Raw genomic sequence first — 23,111 nt, forward strand, 5'->3', positions numbered from 1 at the left:
GATGAGCTTTAGTCTTGGTCACATCAAATTGCACACTTGCTGAGACTTGACTCACTTATGACATGCAAACTGCTACAGAATGAGGAAAAAGACCCTTACTGTATAAACAAAAATTTGGATACTCCACTGAATACTGTTAAGTATGCTTTTGAGTGAGAATTACCCAGCTAACCCTTTTAATCTCAGTACAGACTATGGTACTTCAAAAGTTGAAGCTACTGGCATTTGAGTGAGTTTTGCATATCTTTTGCAAGGAAATATTTTTTAAATAATCCAATAGTGAAATAATACTTTCCCTGAAGGAGCTGACAAGGTCTTGAATGCCTGCATTAGTTTTAATCAGGAACTAGTACGAAGTAGAGACAGAAGAATGGTTGTATTTTTCAGGTTTTTACAAATAATCTTTTTTTTAAACTGCTTTTGTACATGGATAATCTTATAAGTAAATTCGTTAGCTCTCTGCCCTTAACCAAATTTAGGTTAAAAATAAGCTAACTGATTTGTCTATAGTTACATAATTAATTAGATTTTAAAAAAATTAACTAAAATGAATTTCAAAAGAAAGGATGAGCTTTCAATACTACTCCTTTTCATTTAAACTGATTGTAAGCAAAATGCGTCTTGCTTTCAAGGTTACTGAAAGATAATCCCCAGGGTGTGTGAAGGTGTTCAGTCTTACTGGAAGCGTGTGCACTCTGCAGCAGACTGCATTGTATCATAGAACATTTCTGCCATGGGTTCCAGTAAATCTAGGTTGTTTATTTCTCCTAAGTTTTAGAAATATTGTTGCTATTTTTTTTCTATTTAAAATGTTTTTTTTTTTTTCAGTGAAATGCTTTTTCTAAGCACAGAATCAATACAGTATTTCTGTTGTTTTCTAATCAAACACTTCTGCAAACCACTATTCTGACAGTGGAAGGTTTCTTTTTTGTTCAGTGAAAACAGTGGTAGCAAACTTTTATTTAAGTTAATAAGAGTGAAAATGTTTAGCAAAGCACATTCTATCTAACAATTCTCTTCTTTGTTCTACAGTTTCAGTATAGAACCAAATTATGATTTTCTTTATATCTATGATGGGCCAGACAGTAATAGCCCTCTTATTGGGAGCTTTCAAGATAGCAAGCTGCCAGAAAGGATAGAAAGCAGTTCAGATACCATGCATCTGGCTTTTCGGAGTGATGGCTCTGTTAGTTTTACTGGATTCCATCTAGAGTACAAAGGTAAACAGAGTTTTCTTTTCATTAAAAACATTCAGTGTATGAGTTTAAATTTTAATTAGTTTGAATTTCTCATAATTTTCTGCTTGTTAATATTTTGGTTTTGCCTAACAGTATAATAACATGTATTATCTATAAATACAAAATATAATGTTACAAAGGTACTAATTTAAGGTAAAGCTTAATATGATTTTATTTAGCTGATACATGATGATGTTAAATGCATGATTCCAAAGGAAAAAAAATAATCAGACAACAGTTGACAGATATCCAAAATACTGATTCAGTAAAAAAACCTAGCAGCATATATACATATATTTTTCAGAATACAATTTATTTCTATTTTTTTCTTGATATAGTAGGGCATGTTGGCATAAGTTTAAGATCCTGTAAGATGAAACAGTGTGCTAGGATCTAGGAGACAAATACTGAAACTGAAAAAAAATATTTGGCTAGACATTTGTATGACAGGCCATGGTAGAGCTGTCTGCATGTCCCAAAGAGATCTGAAGTTGTAACACAGTAAAAAAAGAAAATAAAGGCCTGTAAAATTCAGAATCAATAGGAGTTTCATAACTGCCTCTCTGTGGCTCAAGAAACAAATACTTGGTATTAAATGAATATGAAAATATCCAATAATCTGTAAAGACAACCAGAGAGAAAATACAGATGCTGCTGGTATAGGGCAGTGCATGTTAACCTCTTCGGATTTATTTTCTTCTCCATTTATTCTAAAAGCAATTAATAAATGAAAAGATTTACAAGGGAAAGATAGATGTGTTTATTGCTTTGGCAAACCCACAAAGCCTTTTACTTTCCTAAAGTCATTGGAATCAACAGATGTAAAGGATGTCTCCACAGTTAAACTAGTCTTACGCTATTAAAAGTAGGTGTCAAACATGTTGATAATGAGCCCAGATGTATGGTGACCCCAAGACTGTTCCACATCACTTAAAAATATTTCTTTTTCCTTCTCAATTAAGTTGAAGAATGATAAATGCAAATAGAAGTGCTATAGAAAGCAGTTCAGGAACACAGAACTTCTGAAGAACAAGAAAGTATATTGATTTTTCAAAGGACCAGATTTTTTTCTGCTGTGCTGTTGAATGCAGTCTTATCTAATGGAATTAAATGTTTTTCCCATTCACCAATCCAAGTATGAAAGATGTTCATTAAAGATGCAGTCTCTTATTATTCTTGATCTAGGCTTAAACAAAGAAGTGAAGTGCTGCACACTGGAATCAAGGCAAAATGCATTATAACATAACTGCTTGCCTGTGTGTGCCACTAAGATCTCTTTTCTTTCTGTGCTTGCAGGAGTAATGATACCAAGGAAATTGTAAATTTTCATCACATTTGTAAAGGTTCTTCAAATACAAGCAATGGGAGGATTTAGGCATTTGTTTATGCATTGTGTCTGCATAAACAAATGCCTAAATGTAAGTGGGGGGAAGTTTGAGAAAGGAATCAACCTAATCCTAATTTTCCTCGTTCAGATGATATGGTTATATCTTCTGCTTTTCTCAGAATATCTGGTGTATGCATTTCAACATCTACCTTAGAACAATGAGACGTAAACAAAAGGAAAGATTTCAATTCCCACAAAAAAAATGTCAAGAATTATGAAATTTGGACAGCTTACTCAGTGAATTATTCCGTTTCTACTGGGAGTAACTGCTAAATATGACACTGCTTTGCTGAACTTATTTTAGTAGTATCATAAAGACACTTACTGTGAGGCTGCACCTCAAATTCTGTGTTCAGTTTTGGACCTCTCACTACAAGAAAGGAACTGAGGTGCTGGAACATGTTCAAAGAGAAATGAAACTGGTGAGGGGTTTAAGAGCACAGGCCTTATATGGAGCCACTAAAGGAACTGGGGGTGTTTAGTCTCGGGAAAAGGAGGCTCAAGGAAGATTTTATAACTCTCTACAACTACCTGAAAGGAGGTTGTGCAAAGGTGGGTGTCAGTCTCTTGTCTAAAGTAACAAGTGATAGGACAAAAGGGTATGGCCTCAAGTTGCACCAGAGGAGGTTTATATTGAATATTAGAAAAAAAATTCTGCATGGGTAGGGTTGTGAAGTACTGGAATAGGCTGCTCAGGGAAGTGTTTGAGTCACCATCCCTGGAAGTATTTAAAAGGTGTATATAGATATAGTGCTTAGAGACATGTTTTAGTGCTGGATTTGGCATTGTCAAGGTAGCGATTGGACTCGATGATCTTCAAGGTCTTTTGCAACCTAGATGATTCTATGAGTCTATGTCTTAATATGTGAAAGTGATGTAACTTACTATTTTTTTTGTTAATTTCTTGCATAGTATATTTTAAGGAGCAAAATATTGTGTGAGATTAAATTAAGAATTACATTATTGAGCAGAAAACTCTTACTTATGAATCAAGTGTTTTGATTTTGTGTTTGTTTGTTTGTTTATAATGTGTGACTGGGCAGAGAGCCTGCAGAGCAGCAGATTTCAGAGAGGTTTTTAGTGGTGTGATAAGTCATAAATAGGAAGGAAAAGACAGGGAAAGGTAGAGAATACATTTAAGGTGTAATACACATGAAAGTCCTAAACTACTTTGAATGAGAGCTTGCATTTTGTAAAGGATTATAATTTTCAAGAGCAGAAAATGGTTCAGTTAATTGAGGAATCCAATACAGATGATATTGTTGTAGGTGTCAGAAACAGACCAGCTGTCCAAGAGAAAATAGATACCTGGATGAAGTATAGTCCTCATACTCACATAGAATTTTTAACACTCCCATAGCTGCTTCAAGAATAATGTGGCTTACCAGAAGCAGTCCAAAGGATCTCTTGATGGTGTTGATGACAATTTTTTGATGCAGGTGACCTCCTAGCTGACTATGGAAAATAGTCTATTGGAATAGTTACCACTAGGGCAGAAGACCCAAGGAAAAGTCAGTGGAAAAAGTTGTGGTACTGAATAACTTTTTACATTATTTTTACTGCTCTATTTTGCTCCCAGTCCTTCCTGGATATATGACTAGGATTTGTGGAAGTGAAACGTTATCCATAAAGGAGGAAAAAATAGTCAGGAAGCAATTAAGCCATCTGATTGTACATTGGAACAGGTGAGATGCACCCAAGAGACTTGAGGAAGCTGGGTGATGCCACTGCAAAGCTGCTTTCAATCATGTCTGAAAGGTCATGGCAGTCAGGGTGGTTCTTGTTGAATGGAAAAGATAAATATGTGCACCTTGAAAAAAAAAAAAAGGAAGACCCAACAAAGTACAGGGCTGGTAGTTTTAAACTCAGTCCCTAGAAAGATTATGGAACAAATCTACCTGGAAACTATTCCTGAAGACAAGGACAAGTACTTCTTTGGGAACAGTCTCTATGGATTTACCATGGGGAATCGTGCCCAACCAGCATATCACTGTTTATGAGGAGACAAATGGCTATACGGACAAGGAGAGAGTACTGGCCATCGAATACCCTGACTTTAGAAAGGCCTTTAACACGCTCTTCCCCCGTATCCTGAGAGATGAGATGGAGGTTGGATAAGTGCATGATAAGGAGGGTGGAAAATTGACTTGATTGCTGAGCTCGAACTTCTGGCTTGTTTTAATTGTGATTGCTAATATAGGCAGTGCTCTCTTTATTGATGAACTGTATGATGAGACAGAACAAGTTTGTGGATAGCAGCAGTTTGGAGGGAAGTATCAGTACTGTGGAAGGTACATTGCTGTTTAGAGTGATCCTATGAGGCTGGAGAATCAGGCTTATAGGAGCCAGGTTTCGTATGGGACAGAGTTAATTTTCTTCTAATAGCTGGCATTGTACTGTATTTTGGATTTATAATGAGAGTAACATTGATAATACACTAATGTTTTAGTTGTTCCTGAGCAGTGCTTACACTAAATCAAGGGCTTTTCAGCTTCTCATGGTGTCCTGCCAGTGAGGAGGCTGGGCCACAAGAAGCTGGGAGGGGACACAGGCAGGACAGCTGACCCCAACTGACCAAAGGGGTACTCTATACCATAGAATGTCATGCTGAACAAAAAAATGGAGGGAGTTTTCTGGGGGTTGGCAGCCCACTGCTCAGGGATGGGCTGGTCAGCAGGTGGTGAACACTTGCATTGTGCATCACTTGTTTTGTATATTCTTCTATTGTTATTATTATTTTACCTTCCTTTTCTGTCCTATTAAACTTTTTTTATCTCATGAGTTCTAGCTCTTTTCCCATTCTATCCCCCATTCCACTGATGGGGAGTGATTGAACAGCTCTGTGGTGTTTATCTGCCTGCTGGGTTGAACCACAACAGTCCTTTTGGCACCTGACAGGGGGCTCAAATAGATAACAACAGATCTGAGCAGACTGTGTTAAAACAAAGTTGTTATAAGCATGCATTATATTAGGTCAATAGTCGCTGGTCACAGAATTATTATTTTTTTTTTTCTCTCAGAGTTGTGTTCTCAGAGCTGTCTTATGTAACAACTTATTTGCTGGTCATGTTTCCTCTTGTGCTATTTATCATCTCTGGAGGCTGGATTAAGGTTATCATTTTGCTATACTGTGCAACACTGGCTTAAGATAAGATAAAATTACTTTTCATTAAACTGATCTGTTATTTGTACTCAGCACTGCTGTCATCTCCATGCTTTTGAAACCGTGTCTCAGAAATTATTAGTGATTACATCCTTTACCTTTTCTCCTTGGAGAGCCAATCTGTGGGTGAGACAAGGTGGACCACTTTCACCTGTCCCTTCCTCTTCCCTTTCACCTCCAGGTTTGTTATAAACCTCTTGACAATTTTGGACATCCCTGGGGTGTGCGAACTAGCATGTTCCTATTGCTATGTCTCCTGAATGTGTTACAGGTATTACTTAGAGATAAACAACCATTTAAGAATAGAATCGAGAGACCTGCCTCAAGGCTGGATAGTTGTGAAGGGCAGTGTGTATGGGGTAGTATGGGAAAGTACTTAGGACAGTGGGCACTTCCAGTGTTTTAGAACTTCACCCCTGAATTAGTGCCAGAATCCAGAGAAACTGGTAAAATATTTGGAAATATATGCTGTCAACCTGGCAATTCCAGACAGAAATCACAGCAATGTACTGGGGCCTGGCCCATGCCTACCAATACCTACTCAACATTATTCAGTACCCTCCAGGGGAAGAGAAGGTCTTCGGATCTGACAGCAAAATGACGGGCACTCCAGTTACTACAACCACTGTGACAGGCATTGCAGCTGAATCAGAGAACAAGCCTGTGCCACTATCAGTGGCCCCTATAACCAAAACTAAATACTGGATGTGAAAGTCACGTCATTTACTAAGAAAAGAAACTCCTACTATGAAGAGAAAGGAGGAAGAAGTGGTTGAGGCAGGCTGTGCTAAAGCAGGGCCATCATGAGAAGAGGAGGTGAGAAAAAGGCAGAACTTGTAAACGAGGCGGTAAACAGTGGATTCCTATCCCTGAGTAAACTGTGAGACATACTAAAAGATTTCACTGTTATCCAGGTGATCACATTGGACTACACTACTCTTGTCCTATCTAAAATGGCAATAGTACTCAAACTGTGCTCCATTGACAGGCCGTAATTTTCAGATACAAATCTCAGACCTCATTCATATCTCAGGTCTGGTCTATAATCACGTTTCTGGTTGGGTTTTGTTATTCCTTTCCTCCCTTCCTTCGTTTCTAGTTTATAATGGAAGAACAGCTTGTTAGTTCTAATACATGCTCTGAAGAATAATTATGGAATATTTGCTATAGTTAGGTATGTCTGTAACACTGTCTCTAAGAAGCTTATTACGTCTGTGTTCTCTTTGAGACTTATGGATGGAGTAGTAAACCATCAGGTTCTGGGCACCTGCTTCTCTTGGGTTTCAATTATATTCTTCATTCACAGGGCTACTAGTTTTCTAGAGGATTTGAGCATCATTACCACATTAGCTAAAAGAGACTTCCTTGTTGAACTTGAGATTACCGTAGCTCATATTGCTACCTGTTTTCAGCCTGTATTTCAGAAGCCTTAATTGATCCAGTAGTATGCGAATGTTACCAGAGATGTAACTACTGTTCTTCTTGAAGCTTGTTCAAAATTTTTTTATGGGCAAAAGGAATTTGCACAAAGTATGTGCAACAAAAAACATAATGTTACTGTAACTGCAATCTTACCTAATGAAATGATTCTTTTTATTTCATTCCTATTATAGAAAATGTCTTAAAAATGCAACTATGGAAAAAGTCTGTATAATAATACAGCTAAAACTGTAACACACATACACTCTCCAGCATATTCTCTGTTCTGCTAAATCTGCCACTGCCCTTCTTTGTTTTCAACTTGATACTAGTATTCTTAGGAAAGAAAGGGAACAGGCTAAGGGGTCATCAGTGTCTTAATTTCTTCAATTGGAGCAATATGACACTGATGCTAAAGAACTTCTCCTCCTGTCTCCTGGGAGCACTTCTGTTTACGTTTTACAAATTTGTTACTACTGTCTTCTTTTTGGCTTCTTCCCCCCCCCCCCCCCAAGTCCTCAGCTTGACCTGACGAATCCTTTTGCTACATTTGACTTTTTCCTTATATAGTGTAGTACACTGACTTTCTTTACAAGTTCACTTAGCAGCTATTTCAGATTTGCCAGAGTACTCTGAAGGTGCTAAGTATTCAAGGCTTTACTTTTTCAGACTAGTTATTAACAAACTGTATTTCTATAGTGACATTATTACTGTTTAGTCAGCAACTTCAGGAGTCTGTCACAACTGTACCTTTGGGAAAAAGAAAATTACAGGGCTGTAAGTTTTCTCTAGAGAAAATTTGTGCTGTGACAGATCTTGTCTTTTCTTATTTTTTGATTTATGCACCAGACATAATGGATGATTTTATCTTTTTCTCTCTTTAATTTCTCATGTAGTACTAATCTCTACTCTATCCAAGAACCTTCTAGAATTATGAAATATAAGTTTCTTATCATAAATACCAGAGTGGTAATCTCACATTATCAGTTGTGTATCAATACAAATATATTAATATCTGTTCAGTAAGAAGAAAGAAGAAAGCACAATATATCCTTGCAATTGTCAAAGTGTTATAGTCCTAAATTAGATCACCCTTTTTTTCTTTCTCTCTCTTTTTAATTTTTATATGTGAATTTGGACTTGAAAGAATTTTTAGTTTACCCTCAGGTCTGCCAGACTTCTCAAGTGAAAGTGTGATTTGCCTACATAATAAATATTAATATATGTGATAACTTTGACCTTCTAGTAAATTTTATCTTTTAACTTTTGATTTTCCATCCAAATCTGAATGAGTGTTATAAAAGTTTTAGCCTTTCTTTTTCCAATGTCACATGGTATTTTGAAAACTTACCATTCAGAACAGGAGGCAGATGTTACAGGTGCCACACAACTACCTATGTGAATTAGTGTAGGTATCAAATAACTTTTCTTAACAATTAACTATGTGATGTAACTATTACTATTATACTGGTTTACATGTGAGAGGCATACTCTGTAGATTAATGTCGTAGTTTCACCTGGGATAGAGTTAATCTTCATACTAGTAGCTGGTACAGAGCTGTGTTTTGGCTTTAATCTGATAACAGTGCTGGTAACACACCAATATTTTAGTTGTTACTAAGTGGCACTTACCCAGATCAAAGACTTTTCAGTGTCTCATGCTCTGTCAGTGAGGAGGGGCAGAAGAAGCCAGGATAGCCAAAGGGGTATTCCAAACCACAGCACGTCATGCCCAGTATACAAACTGGGGTAAATTACCTGGAAGGGACTGATCGCTGCCTGGGTCAGATAGGGTATCATCCGGCAGGTGGTGAGTAATTGTATTGTGCATCACTTGTGGGGGTTTTGTTGCGTTTTGTTTTGTTTTAATTTCCCCTTTTAGTTTTATATTCTCTCCAGTTGTTATTTCCCTTAGTAGTAGTAGTAGTAGTAGTAGTAGTAGTGGTAGTTGTCATGGTTTGAGCATGTTTTGAGGGTGTTTTTGTTCAAGGTTTTTTCCAGCCAGGGGGAGTCTGGGAGGAAGGAGAGACAGGACACCTGACCCAGGCTAGTCAATGAGGTATTCCATACCATAGCACGTGATGCCCAGGATGCATACTGGGTAGGAGAAGGCTGGAGGGGGAGGGCTCTGGAGAAAAATGGAGGAGGGAGCACATGGTGCTCGGCCGGGCAGGGTGGAGTGAGTTATGGGTCGGTGGCTGGTGGGGTGTTGTATTCTTTTCACTTGCTGTTTGCTGTATCATTATTATTTGTAGTAGTGAATGGCAGTAGGGGGTTTGTGTTATGCCTTAGCAATTAAACCGTTCTTATCTCAATCCGTGGGGGCTACATTCTTTGGATTCTCCTTCCTAACTCTCCGGGAGTTGGGGGACTTGGTTTAAACCACGACATTTTTGGCGCCCAACGTGGGGCCCGAGGGATTGAGATAAGAACAGATCTGAGCGGATTTATGGTCTCTCGTCACAATGCTGATTTATTGGCTCTTAGAGGTTTTTCTCTGGATCTCGCTGTTTCGGGATTTTACCGGGTACTTGGTGTATGGATTGGATGTGTTTGTGTCGGAGGCTTGTAATACGGTGGGGCTCCGGCAGCAGGGGGGGATGGACGTGGCCGTGGACTTGAACTTGTACCAGGCCGTCCCGCTGCTCTTCGCCGTCCTTGTCCTTATCCTCGTCGTCGTCTGTGTGGAGCTGCGTGAAGCCAGGAAGGAGCGGCCCCGGGAGCTGCCGGCAGCTGAGGCTGCCAGGGAGAGCGGCACGGGGAGCCAAACGGCTGTGGCAGAGCAGCGGGAGCAGGCGGGGGAGGAGCGGAGCAGGGCGGTAGCTGAGCAGGGGGATCAGGCGGTGGGGGGGGTGAGTCCTGCGGCCGTTCCCGACCCTCCGACGGCCGAGAGTGTCCCCCGGAAGTCGCCCGCCGACCCCCAGCAGGATGCAGGAGACTACGCAGCACTTCCCAGCAAGGCAGAGGAGGAACCGAGTCCTGCCGCCGTTCCGAACCCCGCAGCATCCGAGAATATTCCCCGGAAGTCACCCGCCGAGCCCCAGCAGGATACAGGAGACCAGGCAGCACTTCCCAGCAAGGCAGAGGAGGAAGATCTGGACTCGGGAGAAGAGAAGCTGATAGTGGGAGAGCTGGCAAGCAGGGCAGCTACATCAGCCCCAGTGACAAGTGCAGCAGCATCATCTGAGAGTTCTGACGGTTATGAATGGCTTTTGCGTGCCCTTGGGACCTGCCTGCTGATTGTGATGGTTTTCGGCATGGTGGCACACACACAGAGTGTGTTCCATCCACAACCATTTTGTCTGATCCCAAAAGTTAAGCAGAGTCAGGTCTGGGTCTTGTCTAAGTTTAGACAAGTACATAGGAGCACCAGTAGACTGTTCCCAAGGCTGGACAGTCATGAGTGGCAGGGCATGTGGGACAGTATAGCCGGGTATCTGATCCACTGGGCCCCTCCAGTGCTTTGGAAGCATTGGAGGTGGAAGGCAGCTGTATGGAGTCCCCAGCAGCAAGCTGTAGAACTGCTGAAGGGGACGGTGAATGATTTTGGTGGGCCCAGATACTTCAGGCTATCAGTCCAGAGATGCAACTTAGAGATGTCTCATGATCAAGGGGTGGACTTAAGAGTGATGGTGTATTGAAAATGTGGGATCTGGGCATGACGTGAATGGTATGGAATAAGGGGTGGATAATGTCATGGTTTGAGCATGTTTTGAGGGTGTTTTTGTTCAAGGTTTTTTCCAGCCAGGGGGAGTCTGGGAGGAAGGAGAGACAGGACACCTGACCCAGGCTAGTCAATGAGGTATTCCATACCATAGCACGTGATGCCCAGGATGCATACTGGGTAGGAGAAGGCTGGAGGGGGAGAACTCTGGAGAAAAATGGAGGAGGGAGCACATGGTGCTCGGCCGGGCAGGGTGGAGTGAGTTATGGGTCGGTGGCTGGTGGGGTGTTGTATTCTTTTCACTTGCTGTTTGCTGTATCATTATTATTTGTAGTAGTGAATGGCAGTAGGGGGTTTGTGTTATGCCTTAGCAATTAAACCGTTCTTATCTCAATCCGTGGGGGCTACATTCTTTGGATTCTCCTTCCTAACTCTCCGGGAGTTGGGGGACTTGGTTTAAACCACGACAGTAGTATATTGTATTTTAGTTATTGGGCTGTTCTTATGTCAGCCTGTGGGATTTACATTCTTTTGTTTCTCCTCCCCATACTGCCTAGGGAGGGGGAAGGATGTGTGTGTGAGAGAGTGGTAAAATAACACCTCTTTTGATGTATTAGAAAGTACGCACTGATCTTTCAGAAAATAGTAAGTGTTCCTATTGATCTTCTCCACAACAGTCTTAACTGGTAAAGAAGAAAATCTGTAATTTCTGTCTTCTGCTTCATAAAAGAAATTACTTCAAATGCCATCCTGACAGCACATCATCTGCTTCATTTCGGCTTCTACCATGTCATAGTGCATTTTCTGTTTGTTCTTTTCTTTTTTTTTTTTTCTTTCCTAACTGGAAACACTACAAATTTTTCTGGAATTTATGTCATTTCTCCTCTTCTGCATAGTAATGTTCTTCATTAGAAACTATGAGAGGTTATTTTTTTTGAGTTTGTTAGGTCTTGGATATTAAGCATACAGGTATTCATGTTATAGAAGGAACATGGAAGCAAAGATAATAGCATATTTATATTTTTTTGAATTTCAATATTTTTAAACAATAGCTCTAAATAACAACAACAACAAAAGGAGATAAATTTTAAGTAGTATTTGTATGCTTTGTCATCTTGTGAGGGAAAATTCTCACCTGTATTTCAAAATATGTCAGTATATCATTTGAATGGATATAGATATTCATTTGCGATTTATTAATTTTGAAGACATTCATTAGGATACTTTTTATTTTGTAACAAACTACTTGTATTGGTTTCTACCACTTCAGAGTTTTCAGACCAAAGTTTTAAAACTATGATATGTTTTATCTATTGGAACAGTGTCCATATTTCTAACTTCATCTAACTATGTAACTAAATCTTTGGTCCCAGTGAATTCTGGAACAAAATAATTCTCATTATGGAGCTCTATGGGAATTGTCTACAAAAAATATAGAAGAGATGATTTTGGTCATTATATAGTAACGGAGAGAGAGGCTTTGGTGTAGAATGGAAGGAACATTGTGTGTCTACAGGATGCTCAAAGATGACCTCAAGGAAACTGCAGAAAAATATTTCTAATGTTTTGGATTATATTCAGAACTAAGTTTGCATATTTTTTCTGCTATAGCAAAGCTGCGTGAGTCTTGCTTTGATCCTGGAAATATAATGAATGGAACAAGACTTGGAATGGATTATAAACTGGGGTCAACTGTCACGTATTACTGCGATGCAGGTTACGTACTTCAAGGATATTCTTCACTAACATGTATCATGGGAGATGATGGAAGACCTGGGTGGAATAGAGCCCTACCCAGTTGTCATGGTAAGAGCAATTTTTCATTTATTATAGTTGCTGTTGTTATTATTCTTGCTTTGTCACATTGAAGAAACAGGTACAAAATTAGATTAAGCCATTTTAATAAACTTCCATTTTAAGATAAAGTCCTTTTCAATTATATACTTAATAAAATAACATTCAACAACCCAAGGTTTTAATAATATTGGCTAAACAGTGCTACAAGCTAATATTGTAAATAGAGGTTAATAGTAATGCCATCCTTTATGCCAACTTGTATTCTTGAATCAGCAAATTTACATCAGAGTATAGTGATATATATGTATTTAAACATAGCATGAAGTATACTCTGGATGTTACTTTTTTGTTACTACTGGTTTTTAAACCACGTAGATGAAGCATTTTGTATATACAACACTGCATCATTTAACCTGTTGCATATAACCTGTTTATTTAACATTTAACCTGCACATTTAACCTATAGTCTTTAGGAAAATTCAGCGTTGAAATGCACCAAAGATCCAATCATTCAGACTTTTATGAAAAACTCCACTTATTTCAGAAATCCCCTGACTTTGGTTATAATACCAGTATCTCAAATGTAAGCATTTTTGGGTTTAAACTCTTAAAAGATTCCATATTTGTTTTGCTGATTGCCAGCAATTCTTGCCAGCAATTGATAGCCACTTCAGAAAAAAACAAAACAATATTCTTTTCACATAACCTGTAAGATTGAGCACAAACCCTCCCCATCTATCCAGATATTTATGAACAACACAAAAATGCCAGATCATAAAACTAATATTTTATTTATCATAGTAAAATCTCCTCATTACCATGTTAATTTCAATTCCTTTTCATAATTTGAAGACGAAAAAAAACCCTGCTAATTCAATTTCCAATTTTAATATTTTAACTATTGTGTGGATTTCCTTTTTTTTTGTGTGCTTATAGAATAGTTAGAGTTGGAAAGGACCTTAAGATCATATGGTTCCAAACCCACTGCCATGGGCAGGGACACCTCACAATAAAGCATGCCATGCAAGGCTTCGTCCAACCTGGCCTTGAACACTGCCAGGGATGGAGCATTCACAACCTCCCTGGGCAACCCATTTCAGTACTTAAATTTCTTTTGCAAATTAGATGGTAGAGTAAAAATAAAATAAAAAAGGTATATAAGCATTCAAATATTAAAAAATAACCAATTTTGTAAGCATTTGAAGAACTTAGAATTTTCATTATCCACCAAAACCATCATAGCACTGAATAACAAAATTTGGTAGCATCAAATTGGAAAATTTGCCCTAGGAAACTCTTGGAAGTGTTTCAGACTTGTAGACTGTGTGCAATGGAATGTAGATGTTTCTTTCTCTTTTTAAAATGGAATATGAGTGTTGAAAGGAGAGGATAGCAGTCAGTGAGGAATGTTGTGTATAAGAAACAAAATGTTTCCTTCTTTTGGAAGATCTTTCATCAAAAGAGAAGTAGTTTCTTTTTTAATGATGCAATAATTGTGTCTATTCACTTATAATCTGCTTAGCAGTCTTCAAGTTCGATCTATTTTGACATTCACTAAAGGAAGACCGTTTTCCTTGGGAGGACTGTCATTTTAATAATAGGAAAAAAAATCTTGTAATGAAAGTGTTGTTGGATATCTGTCACTAATTCTAACTGAACCATTTTCTTTCCTGGATGAACAAGGCCTTATTTCAAAGATGACAAATCCCACACTTTTTAGAGTATTATGCCACAGAATAAGGTCCAGAAAGTGACTTAGCCTTGGAATTTTCATTTATTTTTCTTTTCACTCAGTTCAGAGTTGGTGTAAATTTGTACATGTGTTGAAGTGATTTATTATAGTATATTTTTACCATGTAATCAATACTCCCTGTTATAGGGGATTTAGCTTAAGAAAAGCAAACCATTTATACAGCTGTGAGAAAGATGGTGTCAGTTGACTAGCTTTCAGTTACATTGAGCTGGTAGAAATAGTTTTAGAACTAAATTTTGCATTCTGACCAGCAGTCTCACCTACTGCCATGGTTTAAACCCAGACAGCAACTGAGTACCACAGTCAGGTGTTCTGTCTTTGCGCCCTCATCTCAGAATATGAAGGAGTATTATGACTGAGAATCCACATTTTGCTCATGTTTGTAGCTAAGTAGGTCAGAGAAGTGGAAGGGAGAAATTAAAAAAAAACACTTCTTTTTGTAATTTATATGGGTATTTTCATTGAAGAGTAGAATCTCAGTAGAGTACCATCTCTATAGCCATACTGAACACCTTGATATAACTTAAGACATACTCCTGAGAAACGTTAGGTGAGTTTGAATTGCCCACGTGGAGAAAGGAGTTATGGGTCTTACTTGTTCTGAAGTCCAGCCTTTTAGATAAAATGTGGGGGAAAATAAACCATTCTCCATTCAGAATTAAAAGGCAAATTAAGGGCAACCGTTTGGTATGGCTTTAAGCTTTCTCTGAAAATGTCAAGCTCCATAAGAAATATTTGTTGATATTCTGGGTCTGGTCAGGTTTCAGCATGAACTGGTTGATGAATTCCTCAGTCTGACAAAACTTGCTTTCTTGGAAAATGTGTATACCTAGAGAATGTGAGTATTTATAGACCCAAATAATCAGTAGCTCATGAATTTAGAGTTAGATAAAAGCTGAGCAGAGGCTTTCAGGATTGTAGAAGGCTATTTTTCCAAAATCTACTCAGTGCAAGAAAGCTAGTATTTTTTGTAATTGTACCTTTCTGCACTAAGTATTTTTCATGACCTAGTCTATGTGCATTAGACATGACTTGCATTTGGTTGAAATCATTATTTAAAATGACCTTGAGCCTCTCTAATAAGTGTGGGAAGTGAACCAAATCATTGGCTTCATTCTTTTATGAACACATGCAAATATTGTCCGGGCTAATATGATGAGCTATCTGCCACTTCATGGTGGATGTTAAGAATAGGATGTAGTTAGCCTATGCAGATGTGATTTTACTTTGACAGGGATGATAATTAATAATTCCTTCACCCACTGTAGTTAATTTTAAATTTTTGGTAAGAAATAATTGTTTACAGAATAAAAAAAAACCCAAAACCCTGTAGTCGCAAATCACATTTATGACATGAGTGTAAAAGTTTAGTTCCTACCAGAAGAAATAATTTATTGGTCACTAAAAATATTGCTACATTTCATTATGTTGCTCAATCTGTTGTTTAGTGGAAATATTTGAATCCAGGCTTCAAAATATTTCCAGCTGAAAGATATGTCTAACAATCTCAAATATGTCATGAGCTGCCTGTGGTTTATTTGCCTTGGGGGGGGGGAGAACAAAACACCAATATTCAGAATATTTATATGTACTGTTTGTCTTTCAAACAAAAGAAAACAAAAAATTCCTGTGGTTTCTCATGGAAAATTACATACCATGATATTTAAAAGCAACCATAACATTCTTATTTACAACTGAAACAATCTTAATTCCCAGTCTTCTGTGCACAGTTGCATACTGTAGTCATGGTGGTTTAGTGATTAAAGACCATGCTAAAAAATAGATGCATGTGCATTATGAGGAAGGAGGGAGGTCTTTAAACTACATGTTTCGTCTACTGTCATATGGTCTGGAGAACAATTTGTGTTGTTAGGAGCTGCAAAAAGGGATGCCTACAGCCTCATTTTCACCCAAATAAGTTTTTTCCTGAAAGCTGAAATGTCAGAGGAAGTTCCTGTACGCACTGACAGTAGCTCTTATTTTAGTTTGTAGTAATTCATGCTCCTCTATATGATTTTTTTCCTATTTGTATTAAATAGTCACAGATATTTGAGGTAACTCAGATCAGGTTTATACCTGAAAAATTTTAGGATGGAAGACTGCACAGAAAAGCTTAATCTTAATATATGTTATTTTGTAATATATTAAATGTTGACAGCTTTTTCTTCAATCATTCAATATTGATTCCTTAATTAGAGGTTTCATAGGTCACATTTTTATGCACTTTCTATGCAGTGAAGCTCTGATTCTAACATGGTTATCAGTGTGGTCCTTTGAAACCATGACTTTAGTCAGCCGATTTTTTTGTAAGATAAATCACAGTCAAACTGAGTACTATTACATAATTTTTAACATTATTGACAACATGTAAGACTAGAATAAGATAAAAGACTAAGGCATAAGATAAAAGACTAAGGATCAGGATAAAAATATATTCTTGAGTGATGTTTGTTTGCCATGGATAAATAAATATAATGTCATGTTAGAACAATCAGACCTGTCATGTCATGATCTATTTTAAACATGTGAGAGTGAAGACACTTTTTATGTGTTTATAGTATTTTGGATGTAAATATTTTGATGAGTTGTAGCTTTCATTAACATTTTTTGTTCCTTTTTTTTTTTTTTTTTGGAATACAAAGGTAGAATGCTTCATTGTACTCCCAAATCCTCAAGTACCATATATAAGCAATTAAAAACAAGGTACTGAAAGGCACAAAACAGTTCTTAGAAACCTAAAATTCATCAACCATCATCTATGGTATTTAACATTTTTGTCTTGATTAAAAAAATAATCAAAATGCATTTCTACACAAAACTGCTTGCTTTTGATAGAACAGCTTGAATGTATATATGAAGTGTGACTGTGATCAGGATTAGATGTCATTATAGGATACTGTAGATAGATACTAATGACTATATTTTGGGTTGGCTACAGTTACTGCTTATTAAGTATTTTTTGTTCTAAATTATTTTAATTTTTTCATTAATTTAATGTGCCATGCTGATGCTGGCTTTTGCAACTCTCTACAAAAGGCTTGTTCCTCAATATGATTAATTGCTTTAAAATAATGTATCTGTGGCAGAAAATTAAGTTTGCGGGAAGAACATTGCCATCATACTTTGGTGTTGGCAGAGGACTGAATGATAGTGGAAGAGAAATAGAGAGATGGTGAGGATACAAAGGCAGGACAGCTTATAATCACTAAAAAAATAAATCTTGCAAAATGAATCTGAAATTAATTCTGAGAAAGCCAATGTCTATCTTTCTTATGCTAGGAAAGGGCCTCAGCCAGGAACTTTGAGGATGGCGTGAGTTTAAACGGTTGGTAATTATGGTGTAAAGAGTAGAGTGAAGGCAATCACTGATAGAGTTACTGTGCATTGGAGTGAAGAGAACAACCTTTGTCAGCATTCCATTAAAGTAGTAAATGTACTAAAAGCATTAAAACACATGGAAAGGGTGGTATGGGTGATGCCACAATTGTAGTGATCCATTCACCTCCCCTTGAAGCATGACAGTTTTATTTAAAAGAAGTTTATTCCTATTTTACATTTGAATTATGACTATATAAAATAGAGTGAAATTCATTAATCACCATGGGCATGTGAACAAGTTATGTTTCCTGCTCTTGGATTTTCTCTATTGAGGGGCCATTCTGATGGGATTTCTTTACTCTCTACTTCAGAAACCTTTCTTAAATGAGCATTCATACAAGGTACAACTGTTATTTTTCTTATGTTATACACTTTTATCATGGACTGTCATGCTTGTACATCTTTTGAGTAGGTAAAGAATCCAACTTCCTGATATATACACCATATAACAAGACAGGATTTGCGCTTGATTTAAAACTACTCCATAGTTCACTTAAATCTTTATGAGGAAAATTTGTAAAACACGTGGTAGGGAATAAAAAAGCAAACAACCCAAGCCATAACCCTTTGGAGTGACTGTGCTTATGATACTGTGCAATGTCACCCATTATTTTGTTAACTCTGCATAATCTCATGTTTAAAGTTGTGAAGAATGAAATGACATGTGAAGAGACGCAAGAGGAAGTGTGTAGAGAGGAAATATTTGTCCTTTAAAATAGCAAAAATTATATTCATTATAGAGTGTATTGTAGTGTACATGTATATAAAAATATTAAACCATTATTAATATTTCATTTATGCATGTAAAAATATCATTCCATTATGAGTAATAAACTGACATGGTATATATGTGAGGGTGTGTTTGGAACATCGTCAACAGTGATCTCATACACTAGTGTGGCTGGAAGAGGGCATCAGTTGTTTTGTTTTCATCCAGCAATGATAAGGCATTGCTTATGTTTGAAGTCACCATATGAAGGGCCACTATTTAATCTATTTCAAAACTTGAAAATGTGTAAGGAATAAGTCAAGGAGTTACTGAAGGCACAGAGTACTCTTGCAGCTAATGAAGTTGAATGTTATTGTGAATGAGAATTTCTGCATTTTATAATTTTAAAGTAATGTTCAGTTTAACCACTTTTTCAGCGTGCTTTACTTGCAATTGTTCTATGCTGGTTACTTACAAAAAATTTATCATTTTATATTTTGGTCAGAATAACATGTCTGTTTTATAAAGTCCCATAGACCATGACTGAGTGTTTAGCAGTATAATTTAAATCAATTAGGATTGTGTTTTGTCTGTGTAAAATGCTACTCGAATGCTATGTATTATGAAAACTTCGCTCTTAATAGTCAAAATTTGAAAAGGCAGTTGAAGGACTTGTGAAGAAAAATATGAGCTATTTTACTGTGACTGAATTAACTTCCAAATAATGAATTTATGGTCCCAAGCTTCCACTGCCTGTTTTTTACAAGTATATGCCAGTTTCCTTACAATTCCAAGCTTTCCTCCCAGCGTAGTCAGTGGAGAGAGACGGATTTCTTAGAAGATCACCAAAGCAGATTCAAAGAGCTTATTGAGAAGGTACATTTTGATATTTGCATCCGGACTGCACGAACAGGATTTACTGTGCTTGCTTGCTCAGCAGGGTGTGACTTTAGACCAACAACATAAGAAATAGAACTTATAGTGAAGTATATTTGAATACACTGATAATAATACTGCTTGATATTAAGGCATACAGCAAACACTATTTTGGAGGGATTGTAGAGTTATTTTTTGCCTGTCTGTGTAAACACTTAGCACTGGAAAGACAGAAGAACGCTGAGAAAGTAAGAGTAGTCACCTAGGTCTGAGTTTACCTTACATTAGAAACCTCACCCTAATGACACTGTTTTGTATGAACACAGTCATTACTCTTCGCCATTGTACACCAAGAACTATGAAGACAAAAAGCCAAAAAAAGAAATGCTAACTTCCATTTAGTGGCTTTGGCAGTAATTAAGTAGGGATTTGGTTATCAGCATGCATTTCTTGGAGATAGCAGGCTCATTTTCCCATTGGCAAGCCACTGCAAGTTTACTGTAAAATATATAAATGGTTTTGGAAGTAGGAAATAAAAGTAAGATCTTTTGATAGGGCTATGTGGATAGCTGGTATTTCATAAAAAATACTTTTTTTTAATGTGATTGAGCTAAAATCTCAGGTTTTCTTAAGCCTTTCTTATCTTCATATCAGAGAAAGCTTGAAAATGTTACTTGAATGAGCTGTAAATGTTAGTAATTCAAGAAAACTCAGAAAACAATTAAAAATAAGTACAGACACATACATGTATTCGCACCAAGCACTACTTTTTCTTACTTTTTACATACACATTTGGAATTCATAATATGGCTTTACAATGTCCATTGTATAATAAATACTGTGTGTTTTAGTAGATGCAACTGTTAGTTTGAATAAACATCATGAATAAGCAAGGGAAATGTATGAGGGAAATTTAGTTTTATAGAGTATAGAACATAAATGATAAAATGTATAAATTAACTAACATACAGTTTCGTATTAATTTGGCAATAAAAACACATAGAAATCACAGGTGAAAAAGCAGAATAAAGCATGTGATTTTTTTTTAATTTTCTATATTATATATTGATGTTTGCTTTGAATATGTGAATTTTCCAGTAGAATATTGGTTTGTTGGGTTTTTTTCTTAAAAAATGTTATTCCATCATGTATTTTGAGGTGGAGAGGAAAAACATCATCTAGGACTAGTTTAAATAAATATATGCTTATTTCTGTATTAAGTGTTAACATCATAAGTACGTGTCTTTCTTTGAAGGTTTTCTAGAACAGGCAGGGTGCCTGCACGGTATTCTGTTCTTAGAAGGAAAAAAAAATCCTTGCCATTTATTCACACAGATAAGCAAATACATCTTTTCCAAAAGCTGCAAGATACTGAAGTAGGGTAGGATTATGTAGTATCAGTCAGTAATCAAGGTAAGTCAGTTAATTAATTACTGGAATTAAATAAACTAATCCAGTCGTCTGCAGTGGCTATACCTGATAAATATGCATATGTCTAACTTAATATCGAGCAACAGTCCGAAGGTCTTCACGCTTGTTTAATAAGACTTCAGTAACCCATACAACTGAAAGAAAATTTTATTAGGTGGGGTAGGTTGATAGTTACATGTATGAGACTTATACATACTTCATTATTTGCAAAAGTTTTGTCATCTTCACATGGACTGTCACAGTGAAGACTAGGGGAGGGTTCTGTGGAATTGAAAAAACTGCAATTAAGAGACTGCATAGTTTTAAAATTAAATTCAATGTTCTTTTCCATTTTGACTGGGCTACACATAGCAGTTAGTTAACCTACTGTAGGAATAGTAAGCAAGATCATTGTCCATCTTAAATTATAAGTGTCTCTTTTCAGATCTCATGTTCTTGATGTTTCACTCAGAAGTTGCATTTATAACAGCATTTTTCTGATTTAACATTATTTTAAGGAAAATATCTTCCACAACAAAACCTTACTTATTTTCAGGTATTCTCTGAAACCTTTTTAATTATGGATTTTTTTTTTTTGTATCCTGAAGTGTAGCTGTATGGTAACAGAAGTTAATATAATGATTCACAAGTCTAACACACTTTTGTGTACTCCCAGCTACCACAGAAGCTTTGTTGCTCTGAATTTTAAAAGTTTAATTTTCTTCCCTGTTTTACTGCACTTCATTTTCTATTTTTTGCAGTGGAATGGACTCAGTCTGATATCAATATGGTCAGACAAAAAGCCATTTATTGCAAAGCATTAACTCCTTATATACTATTGCTTACACACACCTACAGCAATTTGGCATATCATGATTGGATACTTGTCTTGAAGACCCTTAGTGACTAACATATAATTGGTTAAGCACAGGTGTGAGAACTTGACCTCGAACGCTTGCCAGCAGTCCACAGTTCTCATCACTCAGTGAAATCCAGCCTCTTCTTATCTTGCTTGCTTAAGCTTCCTCAGGCTTCCCATGGCCTTGCTGTATCTTTCAGTTATTCAGAGCTTATGTACCAAATATTCATTCTCCTCTGAGAACACTGTCTCCACATCTCCTCCTTTTTAGTTTTACTAAAAGTTTTTTACAATTTGATGTGTCTGCTCTATCACTGCTTGACTTCTGTAATATAACCACCCACTACTCTAGGCAACATTATTTCATTAAGATTAGTCTGATTTGAAGTCACTTGAACCTTTATAACATGTGGCATACCAGTGAATCCTACACACCATGTAACAGGTTGGAATATTTGGCATTTAACAGATGTGACCAGTGAACTTGTCCATTACCCATGGTCACACATAATAGAACGGACAGTACAAAGATTTCTGTCATTGATGTTACTTTATGTTGTTGAGTTCTGGGGCTTTATACATTTCGCTGGCAGTCATTATGGTCCTGTTTCTTACTAGCAACTGGCTAGTAATTACAGGTGGTTTTATACGCAAAATCACAACCTCTAATAATAGCTACTTTACAAGCATGCATATCTTCAACCTATTACTTTTCAGTTGCCCCCAAGTGATGTTTTGCAATCATTTATTTTTCTCTTCCTCTACCTCATTTTGTTTGGGGTATTCATGGTCAGCTCCTGTAGCTGGTGCATCAAGTTCTTCGACTCATCTGTCCCACTCATGGCAAGGCTTGACAAACTTTGCAGGCAGCCGCTGTGGACCTGTAGGTAGGAGGACAGAAATATACCCCTTCCTCTGGATTATCAGTTGTTGAGAAATAGACAGGTTAAAGTGATTCCTTAAAGCAGAAGCATTCTGATGCAAAAGGAATGTGAAACAGCTGCAGAAGTAAACTGCACATTTTTAACAGTGAAGGAGTTTGCTCCATCATTATCCTTCTCTTTTTTTTTTTTCTTTCTGTCACACATGCAGAATCAAAAGCAATACTTCCTAACCCCTATGGCTCAGACCACATTGTAACATTATAAGGGGGGTTTCCTTGAACTCTTTTTATTTGATCAGCCTGTCAGTGTCTCAAGAAAGCTGAGACCCTTGTGTCCGACCAGCCTGTCTGCATCCCATTGTGGGAACCGTACTGGACAGCCCACTGTATCGGATAGTGATTCAACTAACCTATTCAGGGACCCACATTGACAGCGTCACTAAATCAAATCCCTTAAGTGCTGTTGATGGTACACTGGCTGGAAAACAAGCTTGAAGCAATACACAACAAAACTACAGTCACTAATAACAGCTAGAATGAGTTAATTATTTAGCATGCATAAAATTCTTACCCAA

General features: G+C 37.1%; 1 protein-coding gene across 3 annotated transcripts in view; it reads left to right on the top strand.

Annotated features, from left to right (window-relative positions):
* CSMD3 (CUB and Sushi multiple domains 3) overlaps positions 1 to 23,111 on the top strand; it is a 604,683-nt gene that overhangs the window by 428,527 nt on the left and 153,045 nt on the right. For all 3 annotated transcript variants that reach the window (XM_005150930.4, XM_005150931.4, XM_031050517.2), the window contains 2 exons: positions 1,033 to 1,220; positions 12,483 to 12,677. In XM_005150930.4, the coding sequence (XP_005150987.2) occupies positions 1,033 to 1,220; positions 12,483 to 12,677 (383 nt within the window). The remainder of the gene's footprint in view (positions 1 to 1,032; positions 1,221 to 12,482; positions 12,678 to 23,111) is intronic.

The sequence above is a fragment of the Melopsittacus undulatus genome, chromosome 1 (assembly GCF_012275295.1).
Source record: "Melopsittacus undulatus isolate bMelUnd1 chromosome 1, bMelUnd1.mat.Z, whole genome shotgun sequence".
In the NCBI taxonomy this organism is placed as follows: domain Eukaryota; kingdom Metazoa; phylum Chordata; class Aves; order Psittaciformes; family Psittaculidae; genus Melopsittacus; species Melopsittacus undulatus.